The sequence below is a fragment of the Nerophis lumbriciformis genome, linkage group LG18, assembly GCF_033978685.3.
Source record: "Nerophis lumbriciformis linkage group LG18, RoL_Nlum_v2.1, whole genome shotgun sequence".
NCBI lineage: Eukaryota > Metazoa > Chordata > Actinopteri > Syngnathiformes > Syngnathidae > Nerophis > Nerophis lumbriciformis.
Window position 1 is genome coordinate 29062501 of NC_084565.2, and position 27133 is coordinate 29089633.

A 27133-nucleotide genomic window follows, 5' to 3' on the forward strand; every position below is an offset into this window, starting at 1 on the left:
TCATTTTCATACATTTCAGTTGGCCAACTTTTCTAAAAATCCCTTTTTTGTATTAGCCTTAAGTAATATTCTAATTTTGTGACACACGGAATTTTGGATTTTCATTTGTTGCCACTTCAAATCATCAAAATTAAATGAAATAAACATTTGAATGCATCAGTCTGTGTGCAATGAATAAATATAATGTACAAGTTACACCTTTTGAATGCAATTACTGAAATAAATCAAGTTTTTCAAAATATTCTAATTTACTGGCTTTTACCTGTATAGTGTGTATATATGTATATATATATATATATGTATATATATATATATATACATACACGTATATACTGTATATATATATATATATATATATATATATATATATATATACATACACGTATATACTGTGTATATATATATATATATATATATATATACACGTATATACATATATTTATATATATATGTTTTTCCTGACCTAACGTGTACATATATATATATATTTATATATATATATATATATATATATATATATATATATAGTGTGTATATATATATATATATATATATATATATATATATATATAGTGTGTGTATATATATATATATATATATACATACATACACGTATATACTGTATATATATATATATATATATATATATATATATATATACATACACGTATATACTGTATGTATATATATATATATATATATATATATATATGTATATATATATATATGTATATATATATATATATATGTGTGTGTTTATTTATCTATATATATATCTCTGTGTGTGTGTATGTATGTATATATATATATATATATATATATATATATATACACACACACACACATGGATATATACCTCAGGGTTTGCCACCATATATGTGGTGGGGGGTGTGGCTAGGGGTGTGGTCAATATGACATCATACATATGACATGATATTTTCTTTAAACAAATATATAATAACAATGTTATTAGTCAGGAATCACGTTAGATTAATAATACAATTTGGAATAAACTGAAAAGAGCAATACAGTTTTGCAGGATGACGGTTCAGCTCTAATGCCGCTGGCTTAATGCTAACGTACAATGGACCAGCTCATAGACAAGCTAACTCAAATTAGCATGGCCATTCTCAGGGCACAGACAGACAATCATTCACACTCACGTTCATATGCGGTATATGGACAATTTGCAGTCTCCAGTGAAGCTAACAAGCATATTTTTGGAATGTGGGAGGAAACTGGAGTGCCTGGAGAAAACCCACACACTCAAGGTGACAAGTGCACACTTCACCCAGAAAGAGGTTGGAAGACGCACACGGCGTAAAGTTGGACGTTATTGTCGGTAGTAATGTCAAAAGATTTAGGCTTGAACAAGAAATGCATTAATTAACCTAAAATACCTTTCTCTCCTTACTTTTGCTGGGTGTCAACTCCTTCAGGTGCGCGACCAGCTGCTCACGCGCTTCTGACAGGCAATTTAAATGCACATTTTTTTTGTTTGTTTGTTTTTTTCTCAAAATAAAGCTTTGAGGACCGTTTTTATGATATTTGAGCTGTTTTTCAAACTTATTTCAGCCAATAGTACGTAAATAATAGACTATATACGGTATATCCAGCCATGTAAATATTTCACATAAATTTGTTTTCAAAAAAGAAAGAAAGGAAAAACTTATTTTGAAGGTGTGGAGGCAGTAATCTAGCCATGGTGTTGCGCCACTATCGTTTACATGTAGGATAAACCCTGCATGTACATACCTGTACCTCATATTGTATGTATAGATGGTAATGTGGATCAACTTGGTCGTTTGATATGTAACTTGCCTGCTGATAAAATGCTTTAGACCACCCACAAGCTCACTGATTGGCTCTCTAGCGCTGCCGTTTCTTGTTAACGTGACAATGATTGACAGGCATCCTGCAGCTGACCAAACTTTGAGACACTTGTGATTAAGGGCTATATAAATAACCTTTGGTTAATTGATTGATTGATAGTCCGACGCGCCAACGACTCAAGTTCAATCTTGTGGGCGGAGCCTCCTCTGACTTTAGAAGCCTTTTTATTGGTTAGTGTTGGCCACCCCTTGTCTTTGGTAGTTTCCCTCCAAATGGGTTGAGGGCGGAAGTAGTCAGCAGTCACTTCCATATTGTCGGGCCATCATCCGAGAATGACCAATAAAAAGGCTTCTAACATAGAGTGTCCATCCACAAGATTTAAGAAAAAGGATTTCTAACAAAAAAAAAATGGCAACCAAAACTTTTTTATATATATCTATATTAATATTTTTTTTTTGGTTGCAAATCCTTTTTTCCAGATTTCTCTTCATAGTACTCTGCACGGGTGCCATTAAATGGGAACTGCACTTTTTTTTTCTGAATTTTTGCCTATCATTTGCTATCCTTATACAACAACTCATGTTTTTCTTATGTTATGCATTCTAACTTGTAAATAAAGGCTAGCAAGAGTCAGTTAACAATAGAGGTAATGAGATTCGCTCTAGAAAACATCCAAAAATCTCCATCAATGTTTTATATACATGCTGTAAGTATATATGTAAAGTAGTAAATTCATAATAACATGTAATTACGTATTTTGGTCATATTAAGCATACGGCAGCGCATTCATTTTACAGACGCATCACAACTTTAGCTATTTACTTTGAAAATAACAACTATTACAAATCATGTAGACTTCATGAGTGCAACTTTGGGACAAATGATGATCCAGAACCTTATATTTTTTAGCCTGAATATAAGGAGGATGAGCTACAAGTTTTAGAAGCTGAGTAATAAGCAGATCCAGCAAATAGCACATAATAAAACAATCACTTAATGTACAATGTCTGCTCTCACTGGGATGCAGACTAAAGGGATGTTTAGAGCTTCCCGTTTAGATAAAGAATTAATGATAATCCTTACTCAGGTAAAAATCAAAATAAAAGGGTACAAGCTTCTTTTCGAGTCTTTCTCGCCGGTTCTAAGTTGAATGTCAAAGTTGACAAACTTCTCGGTTTATGTCCACAACTTTCTACTATACAAGTGAGAGGCTTGATTTATAATCTAGAATTAACTTTCACCAAATCAGAGGCGATGCAGCAGCTCATCAGCTTACTATGTCAAAAGCTGGCTAAAAGTAGTTCCTCGGCCTTAGCGCTTCTATTTATAATATTGCAAATACTTGGTCACGACATGTGTATGGAGTAGTGTTGGCTGTTTTTGGATGTTTTTAGAGGGTTTTCTGAGCGCAACAGATGACTCCAATTAGCTGCATTGTTAGCCACCTCTTACTTGCCCTACTTTACGAATTAGAATGCATCAAAGAAAGACAGACATTTGAGTTCTTGTCTTACGTAGGAGTTGTGAATGATTGAAGGAGCCAGTTTCAGTACACATCCCTAGTAGCAGGTAGAGTATGAAATAATATGTGATGATGTGACAAATTGGGAGCAGAATGTGGTGAGTAAGTGAACAATTTTAAGAACTAAAAGATTAATGGCAAGCAAAAAAAAGGGGTAATCTCCTGGGTAAATCGGGAGGTTCAGGCAGTATGATTCAATGATGAGTGTAAATTGAGGATGGATGGTGATATTCCGGATACAAACCAACCGTCACGTCCCGGCATGACAACTTTATGCTCCCTTTACTAGACAAGTGTCCCACTCCCACTCCCACATCACAAGTCGTGATAAGACAATAAAAAAAACGAGGAGACTCCAAGCAGGTAAAAACAACACAAGTATAAATCCAGCGAAACGTCAGTGGGCCGTAACACGCTTCTCTTACAAATGTGCTGTGTAATCCACACGGACTCTTCCTTTTCCACGCTGCCCACGCCTCTGTGGGGAATTTGGAAAATGAAAGGCGGTTGGTTTCCAGGATGTTTCTTGCCTCTCTTTGAATGTTTCTTTAATACTTTGTTGTTCACTTTTTCCCAATTTAGAGCCTTATTTTGTCAGCGCTGTGGAGTGGGGGCCTCACATCTACTTCTTCTTCAGAGAGATAGCCATGGAGTTCAACTACCTGGAGAAGGTAAAGAAAATGTAATCAGCAGAATTACACATGACATCAATGGAGGATGCCCGGTGTGATACGTTATAGTGACCGTAAGGTCAGTGAGCATATCCAGGTAGTTTGTGGACACTCAAACGTGTATAAATAGTATTTATTCAGTATTTAATCACATTTAATAATCACATTAATTGTGATTAATTGTACCTTAAGTTTGAAATACTCTCAGCAATGGGTTGGACAATCTGTATGCTATATGAAAATGTTTGTTTATTATACAGCTCAACACAAAATAGACACAAACACACTTTTAGAGACACACACATTCAAGGACGCGCTTTGTTTTACACACAAGCTCACTTTTAAAACAATCCTGCATTTAATGACAATGTAAAACTAGTACCATGGACTGAGGGTCACACAGGACACACTTAAATTGGACAATAAAAAAATAGTGCCGTTGGAGGACATTTTGGTTAAGTCGTTATTATTTCTCACTTTGACAGCCCTATAATACTGTATGCCGAGTTAGGGTTACTGCACGTTAACTGCAGTAAATAATGATAATAATTCAGATAAATTGCATTAACTACAAAACCAGTGAAGTTGGCACGTTGTGTAAATGGTAAATAAATACAGAATACAATGAATTGCAAATCCCTTTCAATCTATTTTCAATTGATTAGACTGCAAAGACAAGATACTTAACGTTCGATCTGGTAAACTTAGTTATTTTTTGCAAATTTTAGCTCATTTGGAATTTGATGCCTACAACATGTTTCAAAAAAGCTGGCACAAGTGGCAAAAAAGACTGAGAAAACACTTATTTGGAACATCCCACAGGTGAACGGGCTAATTGGGAACAGGTGGGTGCCATGATTGGGTATAAAAGCAGCTTCCATGAAATGCTCAGTCATTCACAAACAAGGATGGGGCGAGGGTCACCACTTTGTGAACAAATGCGTGAGCAAATTGTCGAACAGTTTAAGAACAACATTTCTCAACGAGCTATTGCAAGGAATTTAGGGATTTCGTCATCTACGGTCTGGAATATCATCAAAAGTTTCAGAGAATCTGGAGAAATCACTGCACGTAAGTGATGATATTACGTACCTTCGATGCCTCGTGCGGTACTGCATCAAAAAGCGACATCAGTGTGTAAAGGATATCACCACATGGGCTCAGAAAACCACTGTCAGTAACTACAGTTGGTCGCTACATCTGTAAGTGCAGGTTAAAACTCTACTATGCAAAGTGAAAGCCATTTATCAACAACACCCAGAAACGCCGCCAGCTTCGCTGGACACGAGCTCATCTAAGATGGACTGATGCAAAGTGGAAAAGTGTTCTGTGGTCTGACGAGTCCACATTTCAAATTGTTTTTGGAAACTGTGGACGTCGTGTCCTCCGGACCAAAGAGGAAAAGAACCATCCGGATTGTTCTAGGCGCAAAGTTGAAAAGCCAGCATGTGTGATGTATGGGGGTGTATTAGTGCCCAAGACATGGGTAACTTACACATCTGTGAAGGCACCATTAATGCTGAAAGGTACATACGGGTTTTGGAGCAACATATGTTGCCATCCAAGCAACGTCTTTTTAATGGACTTCACTGATTTGAGGTTTTGTAAATCTTAGTAATCAAAGACACCTTAAAAGGGCACTATTCGGCAAAAACATTTTTTTACGGATCAGTGCCTGTTTTTGTGTATTTGGGATACCTATTAGTGTCGAAAATTTTAAATCAAACCGTGGGGGCAATGCAGATATTTTTAAAACAAGCTTTCTTCTTCCAAACTTGCTCCAACCGAGCTGTTTGTAATTTGCCAAAATTGTGACGTTTTTCCCCAAGTCAGCGTATAACTCCATAAATGGTCAAGTTTCACCCGAAGAGCTTTGCGCGTGTCCGCCATTCTAGTCCGACGTTGTAGCTCCTTCTTTTTCTCTATCCATGTGACGTGGGGCAGACTGGCTCGTACATACACATGCATCCTCCGCTGTTTCTAATACAAAGTAGCGTATAGTTCGAACTTAATCTGTCAGTAGACTCCATATGGAAGTGTCGAGGTGGAGGCACATAAATAAGACCGCCGACAAAACCTTGCATCCTGTAGAGAGTCAGAAAGCAGCTTAAAAACGGTCTGCACAACATAATTTATGCAAACTTTTGACCAAAGAACTATCGTTACATGTTATGTAAACCACAAGGAAGTATTTTAAATGTAAAAATATATATATTTGTAAATGTTGCCTATCGTTCACAAACATTATTAAAGTTAAAGTACCAATGATTGTCACACACACACTAGGTGTGGTGAAATTTGTCCTCTGCATTTGACCCATCCCCTTGTTCACCCCCTGGGAGGTGAGGGGAGCAGTGGGCAGCAGCAGTGCCGCGCCCGGGAATCATTTTTGGTGATTTAACCCTTATTCCAACCCCCAAAAATGATATGACAGACAAAAAGACAAAAGTTTTGTTGTTTTTTTCACTTTCTAACATAACAATTGTCTCGTTCTAGGTGGCTAGCAATGAAGCTAATGGAAGCAAACAAATTTTACCATTAAATCCCTTTAAAAATGCATTCGAAAAAGCGTCAACAAAACTTAATTTGCGTTCCGTAACCTGTATAATAACCAAGCTGCAGTAGCATTGTTATTATACAAACGAACACTTCGGAACTATTTTTCTATTGTAGTAACACATCGCCGTGCTATAATATTAGCCGTAAAAGCTAGCTACGGCAAGAGATAAGCTAGCTTCTACGTCAACACGAAACAAATTTGAGTTTGTAATACGCAACACTGCGATACGACACCAACATGAACAAATATATAACAGTATCTGTAAATTATTAACCCACATTAGGCAACTCACTTGACAGTGTATGTATTATAGTTGTAATAACATGCATGCCTGTATCATCATCAATATTAAAGTGACTCACTCGATGGGTAAGTCTGGCCGGGGGCGTTTTTTGTTGATTTTGGGAAAGCACTCCATTTATGTCGAATTAGCTTGGCTCCAAGTTCCATATTTATAGCGTCAAAATCGCTTTCACCTCACTTTCCTGGCTTCCGTCTGCTAAAACGTCTCACTCTTCCTTCGTGCTGGCTTCTAGAAGCAGCAGTATATTTAGCTTCAAAAGTATAAGGAATGCAATGAGTAAAATGTAAAAATACATACAAAAATAACTGTAGAAGTTTTTCCATCCTAGCAGGCATTTTCCCCTAGCAAGCAAAACTGACCTTTTATTTTATTTATTTATTTTATTTTGGTACTCAACAAGTTGAATAAATAATGTGTAGCCCAAGTCTAAATTGGGGCCCTAAGCAGAATTTTGTATTCATGTGAAACCCTTTTTCTATTTTTTTTTAAATCAAACTTGAATTTATTTGAAGCATGTATCATACAAAACAACAAAAACATTGTACAAAAACAATTTTAACATCATTATAACATAAATGTACAAACATTACTTCTTTCATTCTTTCATTCTCAAAATAATCTTACTTATCTCATTATATGTAATATGACTTACTTCACCAATTATTATTTATTTGTTTATTTTTATTGTGATTATTTATGGAGTATATTGTGGATAAATTGAGAACAGGAAGTGAACAAAAGTTTTAGCAACTGTTATGTAAAAGAAAAGGGGTAGGATTAAATAAGCTCTGCTTCTTCCTACTCCTTTTCGAACATGTTGAAAAGTGAAACTGGAAATTGTGATGTATCATGTGTGTATGCTTGCATGTTCCAAATAAACTCAAACTCAACTCAACTTTGACACTGACCGGGATTTTTGTCTTTATAGTCCATCGCTGGACTATAAAGACGATATAACATGACCTTGTTAAATATAATACATATAATATAATACATAATAATCTAATATAAAGCATTTAACAAATTATTGCCACCTAACGTTTTTTTACAAGACGAGTGCAGGCTCATAACTTGAGAGGCTTTGGATATTTCTTATTCCCGAGAGCTCAAACCACTCGTAAACGTTTTTGTGTGTCTGTATGCGGAGTAAAACTATGGAACAAAATGGACTTACAACACAAGCAATGCCAAACTATTAATCGATTTAAACTATTATACAAACATGGGGTCTGGTTCAAATATAGAGATGAGGGTCTTTAATTTGACCTGCTGCTATACTCTGTCTCAAAGTGTTAACATGTGCTCAATATTTCCTTACCATTATTGCTATGTTGTCTATTACCATTGTTGGTATATTCATTATTCCTACATTGTTGATTCAAATTATTGTGTCATAGTGGTAATGCCACTATGACATAACATCTGTATTATAATCCTTGAACAAAGTAAGCGTGAAACTCATGTGAATAATCACTGAATGGAGAACTGGGGGTGGGATTACCGTATTTTTCGGAGTATAAGTCGCACCGGAGTATAAGTCGCACCTGCCGAAAATGCATAATAAAGAAGAAAAAAAACATATAAATCGCACTGGAGCCCGGCCAAACTATGAAAAAAGCTGCGACTTATAGTCCGAAAAATACGATAAGTTATCTTCTTCCCACTCCCTTTCAGGCAAAACTGGACAATCATGCACTATATTAATTTATATTATTATGTGTTGTCAACTTGTACTTCTTTATGTCATTGCCTGAAATAAATAAATAAAATAAATAAAATGAAAATGAACATACATCCATAAACATGGATGCATTTGCAAAAGTGCAATATATTTATCTGCACAGTAAATCTATTTATATCTGCACCTTCTTTTGTAAATGCAAACTCTCTGAGCCTTATTGCTCTTTTATCCTACACTACAACAAAAAATGTGTTTTTATCCGTACTGTAAAGTTCAAATTTGAATGACAATAAAGTCCAAACCCCGTTTCCATATGAGTTGGGAAATTGTGTTAGATGTAAATATAAACGGAATACAATGATTTGCAAATCTTTTTCAACCCATATTCAATTGAATGCACTACAAAGACAACATATTTGATGTTCAAACTCATAAACTTTTTTTTTTTTTTTGCAAATAATAATTAACTTAGAATTTCATGGCTGCAACACGTGCCAAAGTAGTTGGGAAAGGGCATGTTCACCACTGTGTTACATGGCCTTTCCTTTTAACAACACTCAGTAAATGTTTGGGAACTGAGGAGACACATTTTTTAAGCTTCTCAGGTGGAATTTTTCCCATTCTTGCTTGATGTACAGCTTAAGTTGTTCAACAGTCCGGGGATCTCCGTTGTGGTATTTTAGGCTTCATAATGCGCCACACATTTTCAATGGGAGACAGGTCTGGACTACAGACAGGCCAGTCTGGTACCCGCACTCTTTTACTATGAAGCCACGCTGTTGTACCACGTGGCTAGGCATTGTCTTGCTGAAATAAGCAGGGGCGTCTATGATGCTTGGATGGCAACATATGTTGCTCCAAAACCTGTATGTACCTTTCAGCATTAATGGCGCCTTCACACATGTGTAAGTTACCCATTTCTTGGGCACTAATACACCCCCATACCATCACAGATGCTGGCTTTTCAACTTTGCGCCTAGAACAATCCGGATGGTTCTTTTCCTCTTTGGTCCGGAAGACACAACGTCCACAGTTTCCAAAAAGAATTTGAAATGTGGACTCGTCAGACCACAGAACACTTTTCCACTTTGTATCAGTCCACCTTAGATGATCTCAGGCCCAGCAAAGCCAACGGCGTTTCTGAGTGTTGTTGATAAACGGTTTTCGCCTTGGATAGGAGAGTTTTAACTTGCACTTACAGATGTAGCGACCAACTGCAGTTACTGACAGTGGGTTTCTGAAGTGTTCCTGAGCCCATGTGGTGATATCCTTTACACGCCGATGTCGCTTGTTGATGCAGTACAGCCTGAGGGATCGAAGGTCACGGGCTTAGCTGCTTACGTGCAGTGATTTCTCCAGATTCTCTGAACCCTTTGATAATATTACGGACCGTAGATGGTGAAATCCCTAAATTCCTTGCAATAGCTGGTTGAGAAAGGTTTTTCTTAAACTGTTCAACAATTTGCTCACACATTTGTTGACAAAGTGGTGACCCTCGCCCCATCCTTGTTTGTGAATGACTGAGCATTTCATGGAATCTACTTTTATACCCAATCATGGCACCCACCTGTTCCCAATTTGCATGTGGGATGTTCCACATAAGTGTTTGATGAGCATTCCTCAACTTTATCAGTATTTATTGCCACCTTTCCCAACTTCTTTGTCACGTGTTGCTGGCATCAAATTCTAAAGTTAATGATTATTTGCAAAAAAAAAAAAAAAATGTTTATCAGTTTGAACATCAAATATGTTGTCTTTGTAGAATATCAACTGAATGTGGGTTGAAAATGATTTGCAAATCATTGTATTCCGTTTATATTTACATCTAACACAATTTTCCAATTCATATGGAAACAGGGTTTGTAAGTCTAAGTCATTTGTCTTGCAAATCGAACATTAATGCTGGGCACCACGAAAGCCACAAATTTGCCATTATAGTCTTTACAGTGACAGAGTAGGAAGCGGCTGGGAATACGATTTCATATGAAGTGCCCTGTCATTCATTCATTGACATTACCAATGCACCTTTTCATGCAAAATGATGTTTAATATTACCTGTGTTTGACTTGCACTGATTTCAGTTGAATAATGTAATTTGTAAAACTGACGATGATTAAATGGCAACGGCACATTGTGTGTTCAAAGAGAAAGTTTTGAGGACACTTTAATGAATGATTAAAGATAAAGATGTCATAACAGGGCTTGTACATAACAAATGTGTGTGCGTGTGTGTGCACAATATGCATCCATGCATCTTTTCAATGTCTACGCTTGTTTCGACATCAGGTGGTGGTGTCTCGCGTGGCTCGGGTGTGCAAACGGGACCAGGGCGGGTCTCAGCGCGTCCTGGAGAAGCAGTGGACGTCGTTCCTGAAGGCGCGGCTCAACTGCTCTGTTCCGGGAGATTCGCACTTCTACTTTAACCTGCTGCACTCCACTAGTCCTGTCATCAACATGCACGGCCGGGACATCATCCTGGGGGTGTTCTCCACGCCGGCTAACAGGTTAGGCACAACATAGCAGACAGCGCCGAAAAAGTTTACAAACAATGCACCTGCCAATATTAAATCGAAAGTGTGGTTAAAGCTTGGATTAAAAAAAAAAAAAAGAATTTGAAATTTTGAAGAACTAGAATAAGCGGTACAAAATGGATGGATGGATAGAATATATAACTTGTTTTCAGTTATTTCACCTTTTTTTGTTAAGTACATAACTCCACATGTGTTCATTCATACTTTTGATGCCTTCAGTGACAATCTACAATGTCAATAGTCATGAAAATAAAGAAAACACATTGAATGAGAAGGTGTGTCCAAACTATACATATATATATATATATATATATATATATATATATATATATATATATATATATATATATATATATATATATATATATATATATATATATTGGCAGCATGGACTATATATATATATATATATATATATATATATATATATATATATATATATAGATTAATATATAGATTAATATATATATATATATATAGATAGATAGATTAATATATAGATTAATATATATATATATATATATATATAGGTATATATATGTATGTATGTATGTATGTATGCAAGTATGTGTATATATGTATGTATATTTTTATGTATGTATGTGTATATATGTACATATACTGTATATATGTGAATATATATTAGTACATACAAAAATATGTGTATATGTGTATATATACAGTATATATATACACAGTATATATATATATATATATATATATATATATACACAGTATATATATATATATATATATATATGTATATATACACACAGTACATCTGGAAAGTACATTGCTTCACTTTTTCCACATTTTGTAATTCTTCTCATTCCAAAATTTAATTTATTTATTTTTGTCTTAAAAATTATACACACAATAACCCATAATGACAATGGGAAAACAATGTAAAACAATTTTGCAAATGTATTTAAAAAATGTTTTTTAAATTAATGGCTTCATAAGTATTCACAGCCTATGCTCAATACTTTGTTGATGCACCTTTGACAGCAATTACAGCCTCAAGTGTTTTTGAATACAATGCCACAAGCTTAGTTTACACTGTAGAAAAAATAAAATTGTTTTAAAATAAAAATAAAAATAATTCAATATATTTTTATTTTTTTTATAAATTAAGAAATAATGAGAATAAATTAATTAATATAATTACAAATAAGGAGAATGTGGAATAACAGAGCAACGGCACTGAAACAACCTTATGCTTAGTATTGTTAACATTAATGCATTATTTATTTTAAAAAAAAAAAACTAATGGGGGGAGAAAAGATGAAGCTCCACCAAATGTGAAGCAAATAAGAGAGACAGGAAACTACTGTGAAGACAGGAGTGGTGGTTGGGGGTTTTGTTTGGAGACTGCTGACTAAGTCAAGGACAAGGTAGTCAATAATGGACAACACATGCTTTCCGAGCTCTCTGAAAAGTGTTTCATCAGCTGCGTCTTATCTCCTGCCTAAGAAGAGCTATTGCTGCCTGCAGAGACACAAACACTTGAACAATGGATTCCAGATAAAAACATTTACAGTACGCTATGGACCAGCTGCACACCGCTACTGGACGCCACTCTCAATTACCAGCAAGCATGCAAGGATGCAGGGTGGAGGGACAAACGATGGAGGGTCCTCCTGAGCACTTGAGAAAATAGTCGTGATTCAAAGAGGTCAAAGACGTCTGAGGGACGGCTGCGGTAGTGAAAGCAGGCCACATGTTGTTGTTATTGCTTCACTAATGTTTGCTCAGCTGAAAGGCAAGTTAGGCTTGATGGAGCCGTGCTGGGATGTAAAGGAACACGAAAAAAAGGCAAAACAAGCAAATTCTGCTCTGCCCTAAGAGAGCTGGGCCATGTCTGTCTGGGTAAACATGGTACAGGAGGGCGAGAAGTAGGTGGAGAACAAATAAGAATACCGTGAAGTATCTGTGCCATAAAGATGGTATTGTTAGATAGTCTGATTAGCCGTGTTGACAGTGGGTGGAAAGATTAATTAATTCATTCATTCATTCATTCATTTTTATTTATCTCCTTCATTGATGTGCATCTTTGATCGATAGACAATTATACCACAATTATTAAATTATACATTTACACACCAATGCCTGAGAAGGAGCAGGATGAAGAAAAATCTTATATTTCCTGCCCCCTTCAACATAATACGTAGTCTTACTTAATGATATCATATAAACCAACAATTACATCCAAATATAACGAAAACAAACAAAAAAACATACAAAAAAACACAACAAGTTCAAAACATCATGAAGTACAAACCGAACAAACAAACAAAAAAAAAGTAATATACACCTCACGGGATGATACAAAACAAATACAAAACCAGGCAAAAAATAAGTAAAATAATAAATATAAAGCAAAATGTAAACACTTATGGCTGTCCATATGATCTTATTGTTCTGTCTTTATATATTTTTTTCAATTGGAATATATTTTTACAATCTTTTATCTCATTGTAAAGAGAATTCCATAGTTCAGGGGTCGGCAACCCGCGGCTCTAGAGCCGTATGCGGCTCTTTAGCGCCGCCCTAGTGGCTCTCTGGAGCTTTTTCAAAAATGTATGAAAAATGGAAAAAGTTGAGGCGAAAATATTTTTTGTGTTGTTTTAATATGGTTTCTGTAGGAGGACAAACATGACACAAACCTCCCTAATTGTTATAAAGCACACTGTTTATATTAAACATGCTTCACTGATTCCAGTATTTGGCGAGCGCCGTTTTGTCCTACTAATTTTGGCGGTTCTTGAACTCACCGCAGTTTGTTTACATGTATAACTTTCTCCGACTTTCTAGGACGTGTTTTATGCCACTTCTTTTTCTGTCTCATTTTGTCCATCACACTTTTAACGTTGTGCATGAATCCACAAAGGTGAGTTTTGTTGATGTTATTGACTTGTGTGGAGTGCTAATCAGACATATTTGGTCACTGCATGACTGCAAGCTAATCGATGCTAACATGCTATTTAGGCTAGCTATATGTACATATTGCATCATTATGCCTCATTTGTAGCTATATTTGAGCTCTTTTAGTTTCCTTTAAGTCCTCTTAATTCAATTTATATCTCATGACACACTATCTGTATGTAATTTTTTTGCGGCTCCAGACAGATTTGTTTTTGTATTTTTGGTCCAATATGGCTCTTTCAACATTTTGGGTTGCCGACCCCTGGCATAGTTTAACCCCCACCACTGATATGCACATTTGTTTAAAAGTTGTCCTTGAATACTGATGTTGGAAATGACCTTTTCTTCTACGCTCTTCATTCTCAGAAGTGATGACAAACATTTTTTGTAAATTTGCTGGTAATGTTTTACTTTTAGCCTTAAACATGACACATAATGTCTGTAACTTTACTAGCTCCTGTAATTTCAATAAACCCGAATTAATAAATAATATGTTAGTGTGTTCTAAGTAATCTACTTTATGAATAATCCTTAAAGCTCTTTTCTGTAGTTGATACAATGCCTTTATGTTACTCTTATATGTGTTCCCCCACACTTCCACACAGTAGCTGATCTAGAAGATCAAAATGAAATGAAAATAAAATTAGTGCTGTCTAACGATAAATCCTTAGACTTGTAACGGTACACACTGCAAAAAGTCAGTGTTCAAAAACAAGGAAAAAAAATACAAAAATGAGGGGTATTTTATTTGAACTAAGCAAAATTATCTGCCAATAGAACAAGAAAATTTGGCTTGTCAAGACTTTCCAAAACAAGTAAAATTAGCTAACTTCAATGAACCAAAAAATACCTTCAAATAAGTATATTCTCACTAATAAGTGCACTTTTCTTGGTAGAAAAAAAATATGAGACCTTTTTGCTCAATATGTTGAAAAATATTCTTAAATTAAGTAAATGCTAGTGCCATTATCTTGACATAATGATATGCGCCCGGCATTACATTTCTTGAAACCAGCAAACTTATACTAAAAATTAGTTTATTGTTCTTAATGGAAAAGCAACAAGGCAACCGCTTGTTACTCTCGGGGTCTCCTAGCCGCTCAGGCAAATCATATTGTCTAAAAATGCATTTTTCCATCGATAACATGACATCATCGCGCCAAGTGCGTGCTCTTTCAGTCATTTAGTGCGCATATATACAGCCCGGCCCCCAGCCAAACATTTTAATTGTAATTTTGAAGAATTTACCTGAATGTGCATGAACTATTTCTGTTCAAAATAGTTTGAAAGGTCACATGTTAAATGTTTAAATATTAACTGTCAGTTTACTGTACTGTGCCAACATTACTACTATATGAGTACGTGTTTTCTATTGTTTCATTGAAAATAAAACAGCAAAGTCCATTTGGCTGTCATCCGTTTTAATTATGAGACAAAATTGTGTCAAAGTCATGATTTTTTTTTCATGCTTGAAATAAGAAATGATTACTGTAAAAAAGTAGTTTTATACTTGTGAGTGTTGATGACACAGCTTTGCAACAGTTGATATTCTAGTTTCAAGCATGTTTTACTCAATATAGGTCATCAAATCTCAGCAACAAGCTGTAATATCTTACTGAGATCATTTAGGCCAAACCCTTAAAACAAGTAAAAGACTCTAACATAAAATCTGCTTAGTGAGAAGAATTATCTTATCAGACAGAAAATAAGCAAATATCACCCTTATTTGAGATATTTAATCTTACTTAGATTTCAGTTTTTGCAGTGCAGTGGGAGAAGGAGACGGCACGGAGGCAGGGACGTCGTTAGCTTGCAGCGTTTTTATTAAAATGTATAAATGAAGTGTGTGACTAATCCAAATGTATACGGTGTAGCGTATATATGTGGAGTGTTACCGGGTGGTGCTGAGATCGGTGCGGAAATCCAGAAAGGGCAAGGCAGGTTCGGAGGTCAAGGGACAGGCAGTAGGTCAGGGGCTGGAGTGGTCCAAAGGCAGGCGTGAGGTCGAGATCCACGAAGGCAGCAGGGAGTAAAAAGAGGGGATCCGGGGAGACGAGACACACAGCTCGAAACCATATTGAGCTTTTCTTCTAAAATTGAGACTGTTATTGAGTAAAATTGCAACTTTTATCATAATATTGCACACATGTCCAGTTTTTCTTGTAACATTTTGACTTGCGTTGAGTAAGATGACGACTTCTATTATAATACTGCCAAAATTTTACGTTTTTCTTGTGAAATTGTGACCCTTTTCTTGTGAAATTCCAACTCATTTTTCACAACAAGCTTTTTTATATTTACATAGTATGTATATATTATTAATGTTGTAAATACAAATCTTCATATATCTAGAAAGGGTGGTCCTAAAGAGGTAGGCATTACTCGGAGGCCTTAATGAAGGTTACAAATACAAGAATATGTGTGTGGATGTGTGTGTGTGTGTGTGTGTGTGTGTGTGTGTGTGTGTGTGTGTGTGTGTGTGTGTGTGTGTGTGTGTGTGTGTGTGTGTGTTTTGTCTTCTTATTGTGCCAAAAATGAATCAAACTGCGAAGTTAAACCTAAGGAACTTTATTTGGTCATGTTCCAGCTTAAGGGCATATGTTAAACACGGCACGGGGGTTGTGTGTAGCGACAGGTGACTGGACCTGTGTCATTGAGCTTTTGGCGCTTCAGCACTAGCAACCTCACCACACACGCGCCATTCGTCATCCGAGCGGACACAGTTGGAGTTAAGTATCAGTACGGCTGTTTTGTAGCTTATCCCTCGCTCAAGGTGGTCTTACTTTCACTCCATGTTGTCCCCGGTGGTCTGTAGTGGTTCATGTGTTTGCTGTGCGTGTGTGTGTGTGTGTGTGTGTGTGTGTGTGTGTGTGTGTGTGTGTGTGTGTGTGTGTGTGTGTGTGTGTGTGTGTGTGGGCTGTGGACACCGTCTTTTCAGATCGGAGCAGATGTTCCTGCTCCCCCATGACAGGGTTCAGCGCCAGTTAAAGCGCCCCTGTGACGCAGCGGGTCTTTTTTTCTTTTCACCGGAACACATTTGCTTCATTTCCTTCCTCCTTTTTGTAAAATCAGTGACTCATTTGTCCTTTTTCTTCCTGAAATTCGAGTCATTTTTGTGCTCCCTCCTCCAAGCGTCTAATCTCAATATTGCATCCGTCTTTCCTTTTTTTTTTTTTTTTGTTAAGCCGCAGACTTGACAGGTTCTATCTTTTGCCTGTCATTCTTTTGCTCTTTGTAACAATTTTCCTTTTGTTTTCAAGCGCTGTGAAAATATAAAAAAAAAAGCCCAAATCCAATTTGTCTCCTTTTGCAGGGTGTCTGTCCCGTTTATGCCGCCCATAAGCCAATTTCCAAGTAGTTTCCTTTTCCGTCTTTGTGTGCAGCATCCCGGGCTCAGCGGTGTGCGCCTTCGACATGGAGCAGTTGGCGTCCGTGTTCGACGGCAGGTTCAAAGAGCAGAAATCACCGGAATCCATTTGGACCCCTGTTCCCGATGAGGTCATTCCCAAGCCCAGGTGCGCACGGCTGTGAATCATCAGCCTTCAACATCAGATTTATATTTTTTGTTATCCAGCCCTCACTTGTCACGAGTTAACATCTTCTGGTTCCTCAGGCCCGGAGGTTGCGCCGTGCAGGGTTCCAGGTTCAATTCCTCCAACTCTTTCCCCGATGAGATGCTGAACTTTGTCAAGACTCATCCCCTGATGGACGAGGCCGTGCCTTCGCTCGGGCAGAGACCGTGGATAGTCAAGACCATGATCAAGTGAGATCAGAGTGCAAAGAACATTCTATATGTTGTTTGAGTGACGGCATACTAGTCAGTGGTGTGCCGTCAGGGCCAGCAAGGCCTTCTCTGCTGGCCTAAAATAACCAGAAATTATGATCATAATTAAAGATAAAACACATTTTTAATTTACTTTCCCTAAATATCTTAAAGTATTCATATTCTCTTCATGTCATATTATCGTGCTGTTGTTTTTAGTTTGTTTGTATTATAGATGTCCGATAAATGCTTTAAAATGTAATATCGGAAATTATTGGTATCGTTTTTTTTATTATCTGTATCGGTTTTGTTTTTTGTTGTTGTTTTTTTTGTTTTTTTTTTTTTATTAAATCAACATAAAAACACAAGATACACTTACAATTAGTGCACCAACCCAAAAAAATTCCTTCCTCTATTTACACTCATTCACACAAAAGGGTTGTTTCTTTCTGTTATTAATATTCTGGTTCCTACATTATATATCAATATATATCAATATAGTCTGCAAGGGATACAGTCCGTAAGCACACATGATTGTGCGTGCTGCTGGTCCACTAATAGTACTAACCTTTAACAGTTAATTTTACTCATTTTCATTAATTACTAGTTTCTATGTAACTGTTTTACTTAATTTGTTATTCAAGAAAATGTTTTTAATTTATTTATCTTATTTTATTTTATGAATTTTTAAAAAAAGGACTTTATCTTCACTATACCTGGTTGTCCAAATTAGGCATAATAATGTGTTAATTCCACGACTGTATATATTGGTATCGGTTGATTTCGGTATCGGTTGATATCGGTATCGGTAATTAAAGAGTTGGACAATATCGGATATCGGCAAAAAGCCATTATCGGACATCCCTAGTTTGTATCCAATCAGAATTCAGCTAGCTTATGTTGCCATGCTGTACCAAATCTGTCTTCAGAATCAACAATGCAGGCGTTATTGCACTGTAAGTGAACTGGGACATACAGTTGATAGATAATTGCGATAGCCAATCAGATCACGAGTTGTTGTCAGTAAGGCCTTCCAGCTGGCCTCACGCTGAACGTGACATTTACACCTCCTGTGATTGGATACTCACCGCGACCGTTAGCGGATGAATTTGAGAACACATACAGTTGATAGACAGTTGCGATAGCCAATCAGATCACAAGTTGTTGACAGTAGCCTATCTAGGTAGCCTGATGTTAACGAGACTGTGATTGGATAATCCCTTGTCATTCCAAAGTGAGTATCCATTCACAAGTTTCACTTTAGCAGGAAGCAGGAAGTGTTGACCTGCAAAGAAGGAGAACAAAACGTTGATTAGGTGGCAGATATGTATTTGCAAGGCCATTTTCAAGGATATTTACCACCTCTAAAGGCCTTAGTGGCCACATGCGTGGACAGCATCTTTTAGCTCTTATTTCCAAAATTGTGTACACTACTGAATTGGGGTCTTATGGCCGCTTATGTGGACACTTATACTGCCATCTGGTGGTGTCAGAAGAGTATAACATACAATGGAATTTGGGGGGAAAAAGTGTAAAAATAAGAATTAGCATGTCACTACACATGAAGTACATCATATCAAAAGATGATTCTTAGTTTTCATTCTAATTAGGGTCCAATAAGCCCAAATAGCAAAGAGAAATAAAAAAAGCATGTAAAGCAACAGCTTGGGCCTAAAGAGGTTTTAAAGAGAAACTACATCTTGTGAGACGATGTCAGCGATGAAATGGGGAATTGCCCCCCATTTCCACTCGAATCAGCCAACTACGAGGTGTACCGCTGGCTTATACGGCGTGGAATGGGTGCTACAAATTGTGAGTTCTAATATTGTATTTCTTTATTTTTTCACGTTTAACATGTTTTTTGCCATTTTAATTTTGACAGTACCACATAAGATATGTTTTAATTTCTGATGCGGGTTAATTGATTTTTAAATGCGCCAGAAAATAACTAATAATGAAATAACAAAATAAATAATAATAATTTTGTATACTGTTGATGTGTTTCAATACAGAGTAGGGCATAAATGTGTTCCTGTATAGTATTTCTCCATAAATGGTCATGTGGTGACATAAATGATGGTATTTTGAGAGGTAATCATTGAAGTCGGACATCACTGAAGGCCTAGGTGGGAAACGCACGGCCCGCCACTGATACTAGTGTACAGTAGTGATGGGTCAAATGATACTGAAGCATCCATGCATTATGAAGCACAATGTAATGTCATGTATGAAAAATACCACTGACCGATATAGTTTGACTGCGAAGTGCCAAACTGTGTTTATTAGGAAGCACTTATTTCGGTTAGCAAGTGACAGCTTGTACTAAATGAAGTCAGAAGAATGGTGTGTTTGACGTCGTTTTTGTCTCCATCATTGATCTAAATGAACTAAGAAAAAGGAAAAACATCTGACGTGTGGGATAATTGTAATCTTATAGCGCCAAAGTTGCGTCTTTCATATTCCTTTCTGCACAGTTTTTGTTTTGTATTTGTTTGCTAACTATTAATTGTACAAACCCCCAAACCCGTGAAGTTGGCACATTGCCTAAATTGTAAATAAAAACAGAATACAATGATTTGCAAATCATTTTCAACCTATATTCAATTGAATAGACTGCAAAGACAAGATATTTAATGTTTAAACTGAGAAACTACATTTTTTTTTGCAAATAATCATTAACTTAGAATTTAATGGCAGTAACACATTGCAAAAAAAGTTGGCACAGGGGCATTTTTACCAATGTGTTACATGACCTTTCCTTTTAACAACACTCAGTGAACGTTTGGGAACTGAAGAGACCAATTTTTGAAGCTTTTCAGGTGGAGTTCTTTCCCATTCTTGCTTGATGTACAGCTTAAGTTGTTCAACAGTCTGGGGTCTCTGTTGTGGTATTTTAGGCTTCATAATGCGCCACACATTTTCAATGGGAGACAGGTCTGGACTACATGCAGGCCAGTCTAGTATCCGCACTCTTTTACTATAAAGTCAAACTGTTGTAACACGTGGCTTGGAATCGTCTTGCTGAAATAAGCAGGGGCGTCCATAATAACGTTGCTTGGATGGCAACATATGTTGCTCCAAAACCTGTATGTACCTTTCAGCATTAATGGTGCCTTCACAGATGTGTAAGTTACCCATTCCTTGGGCACTAAGACACCCCCATACCATCACTGATGCTGGCTTTTCAACTTTGCGCCTATAACAGTCCCGATGGTTCTTTTCCTCTTTGGTCCGGAGGACACGACGTCCACAGTTTCCAAAAACAATTTGAAATGTGGACTCGTCAGACCACAGAACACTTTTCCACTTTGCATCAGTCCATCTTAGATGAGCTCGGACCCAGCGAAGCCGGCGGCGTTTTCTGGGTGTTGTTGATAAATGGTTTTCGCTTTGCGTAATACAATTTCAACTTGCACTTACAGATGTAGCGACCAACTGTAGTTACTGACAGTGGTTTTCCGAAGTGTTCCTGAGCCCATGTGGCGATATCCTTTACACACCGATGTCGCTTTTTGATGCCGTACCATTCGTCGCGACAAATTTGGGGGAGTGCACTATCCTCCGTAGCCGCCAGAGGGCAGTAGAGTGTTGAATATCTTAAAATGTATTTTGTGGCAATTCCATTTCTGTCTAACATTGCTAACATTAGCTAAAAGCAACAACTTGGTAGTATCCAACACATTTACAAACATTTTACTCAAATTATTACTGTTCCTTTTATTGTCCTTAGAGGCGCAGCACTGGATGTAGGTTTAATAAAAATGTCTCTAAAAAAAAAAGTTCTGGACCTTGAAACAACATGGAACTGCTTGTTGTTTGTCGTCAGGTACCAGCTGAATAAGATCGTGGTGGATTCGGAGGCCGGGCCGCATAGGAACCGCACCGTCCTCTTCCTGGGCTCCAGCAGGGGGACTATCCTCAAGTTCCTCATCATGCCCAATGAGGACAACACGGTCAGCAGCAGCAACATCTTCTTGGAGGAACTGGAGGGCTTCAACCCGGACAAGTGAGACGTTATTTCACCCATGATATCTCATTTTTTTGGGGGGGGGGGGGAATCACGCGAAAACAACATACATAAGACGTTGTTTTTTTGTTTGATAATGTTCTGGAGTGCATGAGAAAGTGGAAAGAAAAATGTTATGTCAATATTAGCGCTTAGCATTTAGCATTAGTAGTATCGATGAAGTCATTTTAAACGGTATGGCGAGTGAGTTTCACACCAACAGATTACCATTTTAAAGCACTTGCAGAGATGGATAAAGCTGCTGGATGCTGACCGCTCATTTGTTTTCATTTTGATTTATCGCCTTCATTGATGTGCATTTTTGATCAATAGACAATTCAACTTTAGCAACTAAACACATATTAACACACCTATGCTTGCAATGCAAAAACTGAAATCTAAGAAAGATTAAATATCTCAAATAAAGGTGATATTTGCTTATTTTCTGTCTGATAAGATAATTCTTCTCACTAAGCAGATGTTATGTTAGTGTTTTACTTGTTTTAAGGGTTTTGGTCCTAAATGATCTCAGTAAGATATTACAGCTTGTTGCTGAGATTTGATGATCTATATTGAGTAAAACATGCTTGAAACTAGAATAGCAACTGTTGCAAAGCTGTGTCATCAACACTCACAAGTATAAAACTACTTTTTTAAAGTAATCATTTCTTATTTCAAGCATGGAAAAAAAAAATCATGAATTCGACACAATTGTCTCATATTAAAACATTTTATTTATTACAGTTAGTACAATTAGTAAAGTTGTTATTAGTGAGAATATACTTATTTTTGAGTTCATTGAGGTTAGCTAATTTTACTTGTTTTGGAAAGTCTTGACAAGCCAAATTCTCTTGTTCTATTGGCAGATAATTTTGCTTAGTTCAAATAAAAAATAAAAAAATTCTTGTTTTTGAACACTGACTTTTTGCAGTGTGAGAAGGAACAAGATGAAGAAAATCTTATATTTCCTGCCCTCTTCAACATAATAAGTAGTCTTACATAATGGATAGCCCAGATTCACAAGCATACAAACCAAACAAATACATTCAAATATCATGAAAACAAACAAAAAACACACACAAAAAAAATGAAGTCCAAAACTTCATGAAGTACAAACCGAACAAAAAAACAAAAGTAATAAACCCCTCACAGGATGATACAAAACAAATACAAAACCAGACAGAAAATAAGTACAATAATAAATACAAAGCAAAATGTAAACACTTAGGCTGTCCATATGATCTTATTGTTCTGTCTTTCTATATTTTTTTCAATTGGAATATATTTATACAATCTTTTATCTCATTGTAAAGAGAATTCCATAGTTTAACCCCCACCACTGATATACACATTTGTTTTAAAGTTGTCCTTGAATACTGATGTTGGAAATGACCTTTTCTTCTACGCTCTTCATTCTCATTTTTTTGTAAATTTGCTGGTAATGTTTTACTTTTAGCCTTAAACATAACACATAATGTCTGTAACAATACTAGCTCCTGTAATTTCAATACACCCGAATTAATAAATAGACTTAGACTTAGACTTAGACAAACTTTATTGATCCACAAGGGAAATTGTTCCACACAGTAGCTCAGTTACAATGATAGAAAGTGTAAGTATGGAAAGGACAATGCAGGTATAAATAGACTAAATATAGCGATATAAAATATAACTTATATATGTAATATTTACATAATGTATGTACAGTATATTATATATACTGATACTGAAATAATATGTTAATGTGTTCTAGTTTATCTGCTGTATGAATAATCCTTATAGCTCTTTTCTGTAGTTGATACAATGCCTTTATGTTACTCTTATATGTTCCCCCACACTTCCACACAGTAGCTGATATATGGCAATATAAGTGCACAATACAATATACGCGTTGCCTTGTAATCTAACACATATTTTACCTTATTTCATATAAAAATACTCTTAGACATCTTTTTCCGTACAAGTGCAATATGAGATTTCCATGTCAGACCGTCATACAGTATCATAATACTTCAAATGCAGCTACTGCCTTCTCGTGGTGTTAATAACCGTATCAACCTTTCCAAGCTTTCCCAGGTTCTAAACCAAAGGCCGTGGGCTGAGCCAGGACAGGTGGTGCACTTTCATACGCACTTCTGACGACAACTTAAGTTTCTCAAAAAATAGCTTTATTTGCAAAACAGGTCTTCTTTCCAACAGTCCATCCAAGGTGAGCAAAAACAACTTTAACTGCATACAAAGCCATAAACAAAACTAAAGCTCAAGTGTTGCGTAAGAAGTGGTCAAAAACTGTTTTCTCTCAACCCGACATTTTGTCCAATCGGTTTCACTTGTGCTCCCCTATATGCTTTCAACACAGGTGACACACAATGTAAATGACGCTTTCTAATTCAATAAAATAACTTGAAATATATGAAAACATATTTTCATGACGATTAAAATAAATAATTTCACTTAATATATGCAGTACTGGAGAAATATAAATAACACAAAAATGGCTACCAAAACCATAATGACCAACACCAAAGTGCAGTAGCGCAGTAGGCCCAAGTATTCATCAATCACCACCACAATGACCAACACCAAAGTGCAGTAGCGCTGTAGGCCCAAGTATTCGTCAATCAACCACCACAATGACCACCACCAAAGTGCAGTAGCACAGTAGGCCCAAGCATTCGTCAATCACCACCACAATGACCACCACCAAAGTGCAGTAGCGCAGTAGGCCCAAGCATTCATCAAACACCACCATAATGACCAGCACCAAAGTGCAGTAGCGCAGTAGGCGCAAGCATTCATCAAACACCACCATAATGACCAACACCTAAGTGCAGTAGCGCAGTAGGCGCAATCATTCATCAAACACCACCACAATGACCACCACCAAAGTGCAGTAGCGCAGTAGGCCCAAATATTCGTCAATCACCACAACAATGACCACCACCAAAGTGCAGTAGCGCAGTAGGCGCAAGCATTCATCAAACACCACCATAATGACCAACACCAAAGTACAGTAGCGCAGTAGGCCCAAGCATTCATCAAACACCACCATAATGACCAACCCCAAAGTGCAGTAGCACTGTAGGCCCAAGCATTTATTAAACACCACCACAATGACCACCACCAAAGTGCAGTAGTGCAGTAGGCTCAAGTATTCATCAAACAACAAGTAATAAATTTAACTTAATATATGCAGGACTACAGAAATATGAATAACACAAAAATGGCTACCACAATAACCCTTGTGCACTCTTAATATTGACTACACAAAGTTACTCTTAGGATCCAAAATGTTTGATCCTGCTTGTAAAATTTTGTCACAATTACTTTTTTTTTTTAACCTTCAATGCTTGAAATATTTTAACAACTTCAGATCTATCTGTTGTTATAACATTTGTATTGTTTTCTATAATGTTTTTTTTGTGTGTGTTTTATGGCCTTTTTGTAAAAAATAACAGTTTTTTTTATAAAGAGAAAATGCAAAATATGCAGTTTTTCTAGAAATAAGTTGCTGAGTGGAATATTAAAGGTTGGGTAATTACAGCGTTAAATAGGTCACTAATTCATGACAACATGGATTTTGATACAATAGACAAGTAGACAAAGAATACTATTTTACAGTGCCTCCTACTGAGCTAGAATGAGATAGAAATCAGGCAGGACTTGGTATTGCGTTCATGGCAGTATTTTATGTATCTGCCATGTTTTATTTATATATATATATATATATATATATATATATATATATATATATATATATATATATATATATATGTCTTAATAAGGTTATCCAAAAAATAGTGCTCGATACCGTAGTAGAGCGCAATATATGTATGTGTGGGGAAAAAAATCACAAGACTACTTCATCTCTACAGGCCTGTTTCATGAGGGGTTCCCTCAATCATCAGGAGATGAAAATCTCCTGATGATTGAGGGAACCCCTCATGAAACAGGCCTGTAGAGATGAAGTAGTCTTGTGATTTTTTTTCCCACACATACATATATATATATATATATATATATATATATATATATATATATATATATATATATATATATACATATATATAAGAGATGTCCGATAATGGCTTTTTTGCCGACATTCCGATGTTGTCCAACTCTTAATTACCGATTCCGATATCAACCGATATATACAGTCGTGGAATTAAAACATTATTATGCCTAATTTTATTGTGATGCCCCGCTGGATGCATTAAACAATGTAACAAGGTTTTCCAAAATAAATCAACTCAAGTTATGGAAAAAAATGCCAACATGGCACTGCCATATTTATTATTGAAGTCACAAAGTGCATTTTTTTTTTTTAACATGCCTCAAAACAGCAGCTTGGAATTTGGGACATGCTCTCCCTGAGAGAGCATGAGGAGGTTGAGATGGGCGGGGTTGGGGGAGGTGGGGTTGAGGTGGGGGGGTAGGGGGTAGCGGGGGGTGTATATTGTAGAGTCCCGGAAGAGTTAGTGCTGCAAGGAGTTCTGGGTATTTGTTATGTTGTGTGTGTTACGGTGCGGATGTTCTCCCGAAATATGTTTGTCATTCTTGCTTGGTGTGGGTTCACAGTGTGGCGCATATTTGTAACAGTGTTAAAGTTGTTTATACAGCCACCTTCAGTGTTACCTGTATGGCTGTTGACCAAGTATGACTTGCATTCACTTGTGTGTGTGAAAAGCCGTAGATATTATGTGATTGGACCGACATGCAAAGACGGTGCCTTTAAGGTTTATTGGCGCTCTGTACTTCTCCCTACGTTCGTGTACACAGCGGCGTTTTAAAAAGTCATAAATTGTACATTTTGAAACCGATATCGATAATTTTGAAACAGATACCGATAATTTCCGATCTTACATTTTAAAGCATTTATCGGCCGATAATATCGGCAGTCCGATATTATCGGACATCTCTAATATATATATATATATATATATATATATATATATATATATACATACACACATTAGGTCAGGAAAAAACACAGAGGCTATTTCGTCCCTACAAGCCGAGAAACCTGCGAAACAGACTTGTAGGGATGAAATAGCCTCTGTTTTTTTCCCTGACCTAACGTATATTCCGATCTACCCCAGTATTGAGCACCGTATAACGGATAAACCACAGAAACCTCGACTATATATATAATTATATACAGTACATGCCAAAAGTTTGGACACACCTTCTCATTTCAATGCGTTTTCTTTATTTTCATGACTATTTACATTGTAGATTGTCACTGAAGGCATCAAAACTATGACACCTGTGAAGTGAAAACCCTTTTAGTTGACTACCTCTTGAAGCTCATCGAGAGAATGCCAAGAGTGTGCAAAG

General features: G+C 36.5%; 1 protein-coding gene across 1 annotated transcript in view; it reads left to right on the forward strand.

The window, feature by feature from the left end:
- sema6bb (sema domain, transmembrane domain (TM), and cytoplasmic domain, (semaphorin) 6Bb) overlaps positions 1–27133 on the forward strand; it is a 484419-nt gene that overhangs the window by 355888 nt on the left and 101398 nt on the right. The window contains exons 11-15 of the mRNA XM_061977961.1: positions 3938–4026; positions 10858–11075; positions 17411–17542; positions 17641–17790; positions 21617–21796. Coding sequence (XP_061833945.1) covers positions 3938–4026; positions 10858–11075; positions 17411–17542; positions 17641–17790; positions 21617–21796 — 769 coding nt within the window. The remainder of the gene's footprint in view (positions 1–3937; positions 4027–10857; positions 11076–17410; positions 17543–17640; positions 17791–21616; positions 21797–27133) is intronic.